Source organism: Vulpes lagopus, chromosome 3 (assembly GCF_018345385.1).
Source record: "Vulpes lagopus strain Blue_001 chromosome 3, ASM1834538v1, whole genome shotgun sequence".
NCBI classification, from domain to species: domain Eukaryota; kingdom Metazoa; phylum Chordata; class Mammalia; order Carnivora; family Canidae; genus Vulpes; species Vulpes lagopus.
In genome coordinates, this window is record NC_054826.1 from 28,938,715 (window position 1) to 28,952,565 (window position 13,851).

A 13,851-nucleotide genomic window follows, 5' to 3' on the forward strand; every position below is an offset into this window, starting at 1 on the left:
GGACTCTGGGATCGGGCCCTGGGCTGAAGGCAGACGCTCAACTGCTGAGCATCCCAAGAAATCTGATTTTAGTTGTGACTCTACCTTAAATATTTTCCTAGGCTTCAATGTCATAATATATATATTTAAAATTTTTTAAATTTATTCATTCATGAGAGACACAAAGAGAGAGAGAGGCAGAGACACAGGCAGAGGGAGAAGCAGGTTCCACGCAGGGAGCCCAACATGGGACTCGATTCCGGGTCTCCAGGATCAGGCCCTGGGCTGAGGACGGCGCTAAACCGCTGAGCCACTTGGGCTGCCCAACGGTAGAATCTTTTAAAAGAGAAGTCAGATTATAAGGTTCTTTCTAGCTTTAAATATATTGTGCTATTTACTGAAAATGACTCCTAAATTTTGGAGGAGGAGGAAATTTACATGCTCTTTTTCTTTTACAGCTTCTTAAAATACAGATAATACATAAAATTCCATTGGGTAGGCCCTTACCTGTTCTCCTTACCACTTGTCGGGAAGATCAGATTCTCTAACAGTGAAACATCGGAAGAGTTACATAGTTGGAAATTAGAAGAGGCTCCCAAGGCAGAGACTGGGAAGTATCTTCTTTTTAAAGCGTTTAAGAAAGGCAATAATTGAATCTTAGTTTTAGGTATAGCTCTCCCTAAAGGTGAGGGGAGAGGTCTCAGTGAAATGTCTGTAGGCGTTACTTTTTCTTTTGTTTCTGGGTGGGTTTGTTTGTTTTTTTTAACCTAAAAAAATCTTTAGATTCTCATAGAAGGAAACCATGAAATGATTTTACTCAACACAGTCTTATTCTTGGCAAGGAATGAGATTCAACAGTGGAAATCAAGCAAAGCTTGTTTCCCGTCTTCTTAAAATACTGTTTCCACTAGCCCCACCCCTTCCTTTCAGAGTTGCTTTGAAATAATGCCTGAGGCTTTAACTCATTTGCAGGCAATGAACATTCTGCAGTGTCATATTTTAAATGCCAGAGATATGTCCTGACAGGAAGGAAATTCAAATCACTGATGTTCCATGTACTCATTGGAAACCATACTAAGGGCAGGACTTGAGAAGATGAAATGCCTGTTTCACCCTTGTGTTCCCCATTTCACCCGAGTTATCTGGTTCTGGCCCAGTGGGTCTGACCTGGCAACATTTTGATAATTAAATTATATTTCAATATTTCTCTTTTAATCACACAAACCATTAATTCCTGGAAATGTGCTGTCATGCATCACATTTGGGGATATTTGTGTTGGCTATTTTTATTTGGAAGAGTTTTATTTGTGTTTTGGAGTTTCTGCCATTTCTATATCCCTTCCTTTTCTCAGCCCCTGCTCTCTTCCTCTGCATTGTTCATTGGCAAGGGCACGAAACTGTGCTCCCAGTGACTCATTATTACTCACTATAGTAATCTACTCTTCTTTGTGAGACTAAATTTGGAAGAAGCTTGAGTCGCCATTCCTGAGTAGAATGGGTCCTAAAACGCATCCTGTTAACTCTCAACTCCCCACGTTAATGCCAGGAAGTACTGATCCTGATTCCAGAAAATCCTGGCCAAGCCCAAAGCCGCTGTAGAAAGACTTTCTGCAGTGAGCAGAGCCAGGTGCCTGATTGGGGGGGTGGGGGGTGGGGGGGGGGGAGAACTCTGGATTGTAGGGCCCTAATCCACAAAGCAAAGCAAAGTAAGTCAAGTTATATTTGTATAGCCCTTTACAGTTCATAAAGTATTTTGTGATGCACAAACTCATGTTTTTCATGACCTGCATCAGAGCATCTATCATTATATTTATCTTGTATGTGAGCAAGGTGAAGCTCTGGCAATTTACTCAACACTACCAGCCTTTGAGAACTCCCCACAATCCAAACCACTCTTCTATGATGTATGCCTGTTCACTTTCACTCTTAGCATGTCCTGTCCAAACCCCAGAGCCTGCTCTACATCTGAATAGGGAGCAATTAGCAGTCACTACCTGAGCAGACCCACATTTGACTAAGTCATCCCCTTCTAAGAGGTGGGCCAAGCCCATCTGTAGCTCAGTGGATTTCTCAGTGTTGAAGTTCTGCAACTTGGTGCTCTATCAGGGTCTGACTTTCTGCTGAGTCTGAACTCCCACACTTTTGAGGGCTGACACCCAGCTCCTCCAGGACCAGTAGTCCCCGGCTGTCTAGCTGGTTTCTTGATCCTGGCTACTTGATCTCAGTTATTTACCTCCATCCTCCTGTCCCCACTAGCTATCCCTCTTGTACAGCACTGTTTATTCCTGCCTAATTCTGGTGCTAATTTCTTCTGCCTCTTTCCCTTTCAGATTCCCAAGTCAATTGACTTATTTAAATAGCTGTCCCCCAGACTTTCCAGCCCTTCCCACTTCCTGTTGGACCCTGAACCTGATCTGAAATCCCATGACTATTTCTTTTCTGTGTTATTTCTGCTAGGCAAGTGATAGACATAAGACCCTTTTTACTTACCTTCTGGCTCCTTCTAACCTATATTACACACACACACACACACACACACACACACACACACATATACTTTTAAGTGTGTTTGTTTATTTAAGTAATCTCTGCACCCAATGTGGGGCTCGAATTCATGACCCCCAAGATCCAGCCCGACATGCTCTTCCAACTGAGCCAGCCAGATACCCCAAGACTCAAATATTTTTATATTTTCTTTTGCTGCTTAGAATTTCAAATCCTATTGACCTTCTTAGCCTATATTTTCTTGTCTCACACTGTATCATTGATTGCCACAGCTTCTGCCCTAGTTGAAATAGGATATGTAAAAGCACTTTGTTTAAGCCATAAACCTCATACAAATATACTCTGCTGCTGTTATTATTAGGTAATTCAAGCCAGAGGTGACTTTTTCTAACCTTCCTGGTGGAAGGAGATAGGCTGTCAGCTGAAATAGGAACTTCATAATTCTTGTACAAAGCCAAAAATAAGAGAAGTAATAACTATGACAGTACAACAACTGATTTCTTTATGTAGATGATTACTTTTCACAGGGTCACCATAGACTAAGATGTATCATAGGAAACAAATGAAATATTCTAGGCTAATCTAAAGGCCTCAGAAGGGCAGCCCGGTGGCTCGGCGGTTTAGAGCCGCCTTCAGCCCAGGGCCAGAGCCTGGAGACCCAGGATCGAGTCCCGCAGGGGTTCCCTGCATGGAGCCTGCTTCTGCCTGTGCCTGTGCCTCTCTCCCTCTCTCTCTGTGGATATATCATGATTAAATAAATAAAATCTTAAAAAATAAAAAAATAAAGGCCTCAGAACCTTTCTTTGAATTAACTTGAAGACACCAAGTTTTCAGATGACATCTACCCTGATTGATTTTTCATGCTATGATAATAATTACTTTTAATATTTATATGGCATTATAGTAGTATTCTTACCTATATTATGTCATAAAAATATTTCATGGAAAAAATAATTTCATTGTTTAAGTTTAAAAAAAAGATTTATTTATTTATTTGAGGGGGTGGAGAGGCAGAGGGAGAGGAGAGAGAAGCTCAAGCAGACTCCTCACTGAGCTCTGAGCTTGACACAGTCTCACAACCTGGAGATCAGGACACTGAGATCATGACCTGAGCCAAAATCAAGAGTCGGATGCTTAACTGACTGAGCCACCTAGGGCCCCCTTCATTGTTTTCCATTTTTATTTTTTTTAAAGTAAATTCTATGTCCAGTGTGGGGCTTGAAATAAGGACCCAGAGATGAGGAGTCACATGCTTTACTGAGCTGGTCAGTTTCCCCTAATTGTTTTAAATTTTTAGGTAGGGCAACTGAGGCAGATCTCTAAATCTGAGATCTCAGTTAACTTGCCCAAGTGCACTCAGTAAGCCAAAGGTGCATCGTGCGCTTGAACTCAGACTTTTATGATTTTTTTTTCTTTTACTTTTATGCTTCTAAAAAAAATCCTGCTTTTTTATTTCTCCAATCCATGCATCTCAGAACTGTAAAACACCCTGGGAAACTGCTCCTTTATTTCAAGATTTAGTGAAGATATAAAAACAGACTTTCACTTAATAGATCACAGAATATGCCACAGAGGGTGGGTATGTTCAAGAACCCATGCTGTGTCATGGTTTTCAATAGTTATACAATACTGCCACCTTGTGGATTTAGTCATTTTCTAATACTTTTGCTGACTTCTGAAGCCTAGCATAATGCATGGCCAGAATCACCCAGCTGGATCTGAACAGTCTAACGTAAAATGCCCAGGAAAAGGCTGGAGTCAGATAACTTAGAATAACACTTGAGGGGGCTAGGCAAGTGTCAAGAATTTGAGCAAAGTTTTTGTACTTCCTGAACAAGTTCAAACACTGCATTGTTATTTGCATCCTCTTATAGAGAAAGAGCCTGCTTTCGTTTTGTACACAAGATAGTTGTGTCATGTTAGATGAAAGTGTGACCTTGTTATTGTCTATTCAAAGACTCAGTATGGTTTCAGGGGATGCACAGGGGTGCCAAGTTGACAAGGGATGGACTTGTGATGGTTAATTTTATGTGTCAACTCAGTTGGGCCATGGTGCCCAGATCTTTGGTCAAACGTTATTCTGAACATTTCTGCAAAGGTGTTTTTTGGAAAAGATTAATATTTAAAATAGGTGAACTTTGAGTAAAGCGGAATACCCTTCACAATGTGGGTGGGCCTCATCCAAAGAACTGAAGGCCTTAATAAAACAAAAACTGGTCTCCCCCAAGTAAGAAGGAATTCTGGGGATCCCTGGGTGGCGCAGCGGTTTGGCGCCTGCCTTTGGCCCAGGGCGCGATCCTGGAGACCCGGGATCGAATCCCACATCAGGCTCCCGGTGCATGGAGCCTGCTTCTCCCTCCGCCTGTGTCTCTGCCTCTCTCTCTCTCTCTGTGACTATCATAAATAAAAAAATTAAAAAAAAATAAAAAAAAAAAAATTTAAAAAAAAAAAAAAAAAAAAAGAAGGAATTCTGCTCACAACCAACCTTTGGTCTCAAACTGCAACTCTTCCCTGGATACCCAGCCTGCCTCCTACCCGGAAGATTTTGGACTTATTAAGCTTCCACAATCACATAAGTCAATTCCTTAAAATAAATTTCCTCCCCACCCCCGTCTCTCTCTCTCTCTCTCTCTCTCTCTCTCTCTCTCTCTCCACGCGTGCGCGCACACACACACACAAACCTATTGGTTCTCTTTCTCTGGAGAACTCTTAATACACTCCCATACTTCATTCAGATCACAGCTAAGATGTTCTCTCCTGAGAAACATTTTTCCTGACTAAATTTTTAAAAATAACCCACATCCCCTCATCATACCTAGCTACTCTTCAGGTCTTTACCCTATTCTATTTTCCTTCATAGCACTTATTAGTATGTAAATTTCTCTCATGAATAAATAAATTAAAATCTTTAAAATTTTTCAATTGAAAAAAAAACAATATCTGTAACATGGACATCTTTACATGTCCATGACTATAGATAAACCTTATTCTTTTTATTGGTTGCATAGTAGTCTATGACATAGACATTGGAATTGAGTTGACTACATCCTGTGTACAGTTATTTAGACTATTTCCAGCTCTTTACTTTGATCATTTTTTCCTAACAATTTATTTATTTACTCATGAGAGAGAGAGAGAGAGGCAGAGACACGGGCAGAGAGAAAAGCAGGCTCCTCGCAGGGAGACTGATGTGGGACTTGATCCCCAGACCCAGGATCACGCCCTGAGCCAAAGGCAGGCGCTCAACCACCAAGCCACCCAGGCATCCCTGATTATTTTTTTAAAAGTCCCAATAAACAATCTTATGCACGTATCTTTGTGCACTTGTGTGGATTTCTTTAGGATAAATGAACAGAACTGAGATTGCTGAATCACAAAGGTTTTATCAACTTACTGTCTTACAATTTAATTACACACTTGCCCACACAATTACAGATCCTTAAATGTGCAACAACAGGCCCTTGAAGCTGTATTCCAGGACAAGGAGTGCACATTGCAAAAGAAGGAGTTTCTCTTTATCATCAGACATTCTTTTCTCATGAGGTTTCCAGGAAAGCATTGCATTGACTAAGGGGACTTCCAACTAGGAACCAATAAATAAAAATCAGATATTAAAATAATTCAAACAAAACTTGAAAGGGTACTGGCCAAATATTTTAACTGTGGTTTGACTTGGTGCTGTGTGACCAGGCTAAAGCACAACAGTCAAAGGAAATTTTTCACAAGGAAGTTTATTATTATTATTATTATTTTTAAATTTATGATAGTCACACACACAGAGAGAGAGAGGCAGAGACACAGGCAGAGGGAGAAGCAGGCTCCATGCACCGGGAGCCCGACGTGGGATTCGATCCCGGGTCTCCAGGATTGTGTCCTGGGCCAAAGGCAGGGGCTAAACCCCTGCGCCACCCAGGGATCCCCTACAAGGAAGTTTAATACAAGGCTGGCTCACCTCCCATTCTATCTAACTATTCCTACCCCGTCTCTTTTGCCAGCTCCCCTATCTCTGCCTGCCTCTTGCTTGTGCTCGCTTGGCCTTCTTCTCTTCACATCCTTCCTGTTTTCCCAGGCCAACTTCATTCACCCTTATGCTCAGGTACTTCCAAATCTGCATTACCAATCCCAACTTGCTTCTCTCAGAACCTTACACCCATCTCCCTACCGGACACCTTCACTTGGATATACTCCGGGTATCAGCTGCTTTAAAAGTAATCTCATTACTTTCCTCCCAAACCTTTGCCCCAAACCTGTTCCTTCTCTAGGATGCCCTTTCTTTAGTAAAGATTCCAAATGTGCACCTAGTTGTTCAAGACAAAAATCTCAGAGTTGGCCTAGGTTCTCCATTCTCTTACATCCTGTAGGTTATCAGATATATCTTCAACATTTTATTCTTATCCTTTCCTCTTCTACTTCACTATTACTACAGCCTTAACCTGAAGCCTTATTATCTCTTCCCTGGCTGAATACTACAACTTTCTAACTAATCTCCCAGCCTTCAGCCTTATATTGTTCCAGGATCTGTTTCCTACTAGATGTTTTTAAAATTCACATAATCTCACGCTGTCCCCATTCCTCAATGACTCCCCCATTGCCTACAGAAATAGTTTAAATTCCTTAGCATGCCTTACGTGCCTTCCACAATATGGTGCCTGCCTGCAGCTGTCACTGCACACTCCAATGTATAGCATTCAATCCAGTTATAATGAAGTGATTGCATTTTCTGAAAACACAAAGTAGTTGCATACTGATGTGCACATATGCAATCCTTTCTACCTCACATAACTTTCCATGCCTATCTGCTTGGTAAGAATTCTTTCTTTAAAGACTCAGCAAGGGGACGCCTGGATGGCTCAGTGGTTGAGCAACTGCCGTAGGCTCAGATCATGATCCCAGGGTCCTGGGATTCAGTCCTGCATCGGGCTCCCCACAGGGAGCCAGATTCTCCCTCTGCCTATGTCTCTGCCTCTCTCTGTGTGTCTCTCATGAATAAATAATAAAATAAAATCTTAAAAAGATAAAAGACTCAGCAGGAAAGGTCACCTTATCTTTGGCCTCCCATCTTCCCTGTAGAATTGCCCACTCTCTCCTGCAGCAGACACTGTTGGCTGCCTACCCAAGGGCATTCCCCTTGTTTTTCCTCTCCCCACCAAAGACTCCAATTTTATTAAGGCTACATGACTATATAGTTCATAGGGAGCTGGCCCCCTGTTGGGTCATCATCCATCTAAGCCAGGCAGCGATTGGTTTAGGTACGCTTTGGTATGACATGCTATTCAACTCAAGAGAGAGTGAGTTGAGGCAGGGGGAGAGAGAGAGAGAGAGGGAGGCAGGGGGGAAGGGCAAAGGAAGAAAAAGAGAGAGAGGGAATCTTAAGCAGACTCCACACCTGGCACAGAGCCCAACATGGGACTCCATCTTACAACCCTGAGAGAGAGAGAGAGAGAGAGGGAGGCAGGGGGGAAGGGCAAAGGAAGAAAAAGAGAGAGAGGGAATCTTAAGCAGACTCCACACCTGGCACAGAGCCCAACATGGGACTCCATCTTACAACCCTGAGATCATGACCCGAGCAGAAATCAAGAGTCTGATGCTTAACTGATTGAGCCACCCAGGCACCCTCCAATTTGCTTTTCTGATAAGTTTTTTTTTTTTTAACTGCTTACCTCTTTTAGAGTCTCAGTCTTTTTTTTTTTTTCTTTAAGATTTTATTTATTTATTTGAGAAAGAGAGAGCACAAGCAGGGAGAGCAGCAGGCAGAGGGAGAAGCAAGTGCCCTTTTTTGGCACATGGTCTTTTTTTTTTTTTTTAAAGATTTTATTTAATTTTATTTATTCATGACAGAGACACAGAGAGAGAGGCAGAGACACAGGCGGAGAGAAGCAGGCTCCATGTAGGGAGCCCGATGCGGGACTCGATCTTGGGACTCTAGGATCATGCCCCCGGCTGAAGACAGGTGCTCAACCGCTGAACCACCCAGGCTTCCGGGCACATGGTCTTTAGGTAGTGCTCAACTCAAGTCTGATGCTGCTGCTTTTTTTTTTTTTATAAAGATTTTTAAAAAGTATGTATGTATGTATGTATGTATGCATGTATGTATTTATGTAATCTCTATACCTAACATGGGGCTCAAACTCATGACCTCAAGATCAAGAGTTGCAAACTCTAATGACTGAGTCAACTAGACACCCTTGATGTTAAATTGCTTTTAGCACAGATCTCTGGATAAAGTCGTGGTCAAATTTGCAAGGGGTCTGGGAGTTCCTTCTGGACTCCCTTGAAGCCCATGCATCTCAGGCAAAATGTCTGCTGCCCCATCCTAAACCACTTCTTCCTCTGTCTCCCACAACTTCTTAATTCACACTCACTCATCCACCTAATCAATAAAAACTTATTCAGCACCTACTGTATACAAGGCAATATACCAGGCACTAAAAGGAACCCAAAGATTCTGTAAGCTATAGCCCTGACAATATACTTTTGAATTTTGAACCAGGAAAATTTTAAAGAAATTTAAAAATTGATCACTCTGGGGCGCCTGGGTGGTTTAGTCAGTTAAGCATCTGCCTTCGACTCAGGTCATGATCCCAGGACCTTCTCAGCCTCTCTGCCCAGTGAGAGTCTGCTTCTCCCTCTGCCCTTCCCCCCTGCTCGTGATCCCTTTCTCTCAAATAAATAAATAAATAAATAAATAAATAAATAAATAAAATCTTTAAAAAATTGACCATTCTGTGAAGGGTAGAAGTGAAGACGAAGGAACTCTTATCTTTGAGTTAGTGTTATTAGGGGCAGGGTGATGTCCATTTCTTTGTAAATGTTCTAGAAAACCAATCCCAAAAAGTACTTGGATTCTTTTTTTAGAGGTTTCAAGTTGAAAACAGACAAGTAGCTCTCTGGAGCACTGAAAAAAGAATGGCTTTTCTGAAGTTGGCCTTTAGATTACTGCTTATCAAATTATTTGAGACTAGGATAAAAGATGGGATATTAGTGTTAGTACTTTAGGAGTTTAATTCAAGATAACCGAGAGTCCTCAAACAGAATCTAAGAAATGTCTATTTCAAATTAAAATACTATCCAGCTTGGGACACCTGGGTGGCTCAGTGGTTGAGTGATTGCCTTTGGCTCAGGAAGTGATCCCAGAGTCCTGGAATCGAGTCCCACATAGGGCTCCCTGGAGGAAGCCTGCTTCTCCCTCTGCCTATGTCTCTGCCTCTTTCTATGTGTGTCTCTCATGAATAAATAAATAAAATCTTTAATTAAAAAAATACTATCTAGCTTGTCTCCTTTTCCTTAAGTAACCAAATAAATACTTCTTGGGGGAAGTGGAACCCTACTACTTCTAGGATCCCTGTAATACAGCAATTGCCCAAGGAGTGTGGACACTTGTGTCCGAAATCACAGAATACTCAATACAAGCAGGGAAGAGGGGTGCACATTAGCAATTAAAGTGAAACAGGTAGAGCAGATGATTCCATACCCCCAAGAAAAGACTGGTCACCCCACACCCCTTGACACACATACTTTACAGGAGAACTGAGGTGCTAAGCACTCAAGACCCTCCCCACAAACAAGAAGTCTGATTTAGAAGTCAGCCTTGCTTTGGGGCCAGGTCTTTAGTCCCCAGGGGCCTTTGGATAGGTCACCTAACCACTCTAGGATTCCATATCCCTTCAAAATTCCTTCCAAATGGGAAAGAAACTTAGAAAGTTAAAGACTAAACCAGTCTTTAACTTTTACGGGACTCTTCTTTGAACCATTCCTGATAAGCCTCTCTATTTGAATGCTGACTCAAAAAAAAAATATTTTTTATTACCAAAGTATAGTTACATGCAATAGTATATTTTGGGTTTTCTTAATTGTTTTAAAGTTTATTTATTGATAATCTCTACACCCAGCATAGGGCTCCTTCTCACAACCCCAAGATCAAGAGTCACATGCTCTTCCAACAGAGCCAGCCAGGCACCCTGCAGGGTTATACTTTGAAAGTTGACCTTTACTGGCAGGATGCTCCCTCTCCCCAGGCACTGAGGACACTTTGAAATGTTGTGTTAGAGAAGTTCTTCCTTACATGTTGCAATGTCCCTTATAGATTTCCCCATGCTAGTGACTTCTCAGGTCATACCCATGAAGTCTAGTCCATGGATCAGAAAGCTTTCAACTTCCTTTGCTCTTCCTGTCTACAGACTAGACCCCCTCTCTCTTTCTGCTGTTCTCATCCATCACATTCAAGATGACTCTATTTTGGTCCTCAGGTCTGTTTGTTTGTTTTTTTTTTAAATAATAAATTTATTTTTTATTGGTGTTCAATTTGCCAACATACAGAATAACACCCAGTGCTCATCCCGTCAAGCGCCCCCCCCCAGTGCCCGTCACCCATTCACCCCCACCCCCTATGTGGGTTTTTTAATAAGATTTTATTTATTTATTAGAGAGAGCACCAGTGGTGGGGAAGGGCAGAGGGAGGGGAAGAAGCAGACTCCCCACTGAGCAGGGAGCCCAATGGGGGTGGGGGGCGAGGGTAGCTCCATCCCAGGACCCTGAGATCATGACCTGATCCCAAGCAGATGCTTAACCTACTCAACCACCCAGGCACCCCTGGTCTTCACGTTTTTATGGATGCAGACTAGTGGTCAAGCACCTCCAGGCCTCTGACACTCTGAATTTGAATTCTGGTCCTGTAGCTTAGCAGCTTTTTAACAGTGGGCAAGTTACTTTCATTTTCCTGGCCTCTGTTTTTCTAAAATGAGAATAATAACAGTAATAATAACACGAAGCACGTCTATTTTATAGGGAAGTTGTGAGTGAGACCAATGGGAAGACACAAGTAAAATGTTTAGTGCAGCGCCCGGCACTTGGCACTTCGTAAGCATCACTACTATCGCTCTCACTAATAATAATGACCCGGAAGCCCTAATAATGAGAACAAGAATTAGAACCGAGAAGCTTTAGGAAAGCTAAAATCCAGTCGATTCCTGACCCCACACACAAGGTCTGCCTTCCCGGATAGGCCACTTTTTCATAGCAGTTGTCAGGTTCCACGTGCGACCTCGGAGAGCGGGCACCTCGTCTGCCGCACGGGCCTGGACACTGAGGGCGCTGACCGCGGCCCCACTTCTCGGCAGGGGCAGGGCAGGGCCGGGCCAACACCTTTGTATCGCAGGAAAGGACACTGGGGCGCAGGGAGCCCGGCCGCTGAGCTCGTGGCGGAGCTGGGCAAGGGGCACCCAGACCTCCTGGGCGGACGCCCCGGGAATGACAGCGAGGTCCCCGCTAACAGCTGGTGCTCGGGACGCGCACGCGGACACAGGTACTCGGGGGCGCGCGGGTCCCGCTCCCCGGCGGGCGGCCGGAGCGCTGGGCGGCGTCTGGGGGTGCCGAGCCCGGCCGGGGAGGCGGCTGCCCCAGCTGGCGCGGTGGGTGCGGCGCTCCCCGCAGCCGCAGTCAGGGCGCGGGCGGCCAGGGCCACGCCGGGGCCGGGCGGGTGGGGGAGCGGCGACGGGACAACAACCTGGCCGCAGACAAGCGACAAAGGCTCGCGGCCGGGCCGCCCCTCCGCGGAGCACGCACGCGCGCAGCGTGGGCAGAGCCGCGCCCTCCCGCGCCCTCCGTGGGACCCGCGCGCCCAGGCCCGGCGCGGCCGCGGGGCGGGGGAAGGAAGGGGGCGCCCCTCCCGCCGCGGCGGCTCCCCGGCGCCCCGAGCCCCTGCGCCCCGAGACGGCGGCCGCGGCCAGGGCCAGGGCCAGGGCCGGCGGGCTGGGCGCCGAGGGGCGCGGGAGGGCGGCGGGGAGGCGGGGACGCGGGGGCGCGCGGTCGAGCTTTGTGTCTGGGGCTCTTTCGGGACTGCGAGCAGCCTGATCCACGTGACCCTTTACAGGTGGGGCGCTGAGGCCCGGAGAGGTAAGGTGGCCTGGGGGGGAAAAAGGATTATTTCTTGCATCGGTTTGTTTATCCCTGGGTAGGATTTGGGGTGACTTTTTTTTTTTTAACATATCATTTATTTATTCACGAGAGACACACACACACAGAGAGGCAGAGACACAGGCAGAGGGAGAAGCAGGCTCCATGCAGGGAGCCCGATGTGGGACTCGATCCCGGGACTCCAGGATCACGCCCTGGGCTGAAGGTGGCACTAAGCCGCTGGGCCACCCGGGCTGCCCCTGGGGTGACTTTTAATAAGAATCCCTAGGTTGAAACAATGGAAAAATACAAGCAATATTAAAGAATCCTTGCCGAGGAAAATATAATTATGATTATAGGCCAGGGGGAAAGAGAGAAAGGAAATGTGCACTCCCTGTGTTGAGTGGCCTTGGCCAAGGACCGAAAAGTAGTGCCAAAGGGGGACCAGAAGCCTGACCCTCCGGCTCAGCTCCTCAGGGCTGCAGTGCTTCCCTCCCTGTGCAGCGAGCGCCCAGAATCTGCAGGGGGGAAGAGAAACTGACAGCAGCCTGGCCCCGTGCTTCGCCTTCTTGGGGTCCCTGACCCCTTAGAGATCTGGGTTCCTCCCCACAGAGGGGTTCACGCGGAACCTTGCACACAGTTTCAGATTTGACATGAAGCATTCTGCCGTAAGAAAGGACCGAAGGCTGGCACTCAGGCTGCGCTGTTCAGAGGGAAAAAAAAAAAAAATTTTTTTTTCTGCTTTAAAGGGAGATAGCTAGGAAAGACGCAAGTACCTGCTGTCAGTCCAGTGTCCTGACTCTGCTAGCCGTGTGATCTTGGACACATACTTTAACCTCTTCAGGGCCCAGTTTTTTTGTTTTTTGTTTTTTTCTTTCAAGATTTTTTTAAATTCAAGTTCACTTATATAGTGTAGTATTCGTTTCAGCCCAATGTCCAGTTTCAGCTGTAAAAGAGAGATTGTCTGCTTCATCCCTCCAGTTATTGTCAGACTTAAGAATGATTGTTGAGCCCAGTGATTGACCCTTAGGAAGTGTTCAGTAAAAGTGCTGGTGCACAGAACCGCAGTGGCTCATAGCTGTGCCAGTTAGGAGAGGTGATGACCTGGAAGACCTTGGGCTATATCTGAAATAAATTTTAAATAATTGTCAACGTGAAACCACAAAGTGAACACTTATTATGACTTATGAGCGACAATGCGTATCTGGGTGATGATAATCTAAATAAAAGTGCAACAGTGCACATCAATATTTGGCCTAAGGTGAAATGCTGAAAGAAGAAGCTACCAGACATTCTAATAAGGACTGTTTATTGGGCCTTGCTTGCCTCTCGAATGGAACCAGCACCTGTATCACTTGTTTTTAGATGAGAGGAAAGAGGAGGGGGGATGTGGGGACCTGGGCAACACCCAGTCTTGCCAGCTGGTGGGGGCTCAGCTGAGTTTCTGCCAGGGTACAGGAGTTACTGGCAGTTGGC

The 13,851-nt window shown here is 45.0% G+C and overlaps 1 protein-coding gene across 2 annotated transcripts in view; it reads left to right on the forward strand.

Annotated features, from left to right (window-relative positions):
• Positions 1 to 11,531: 11,531 nt before the first annotated feature.
• The window catches only part of ARHGEF37 (Rho guanine nucleotide exchange factor 37), a 60,060-nt gene continuing 57,740 nt past the window's right edge, over positions 11,532 to 13,851 (forward strand). Inside the window, exon 1 of one of the 2 annotated variants that reach the window (XM_041747612.1) lies at positions 11,532 to 11,785. In XM_041747612.1, the coding sequence (XP_041603546.1) occupies positions 11,731 to 11,785 (55 nt within the window). In that variant the 5' untranslated portion in view covers positions 11,532 to 11,730. Of the gene's footprint in view, positions 11,786 to 11,927; positions 12,376 to 13,851 lie in introns of those variants that run through there. The other variant, XM_041747613.1, reaches the window with a different exon arrangement.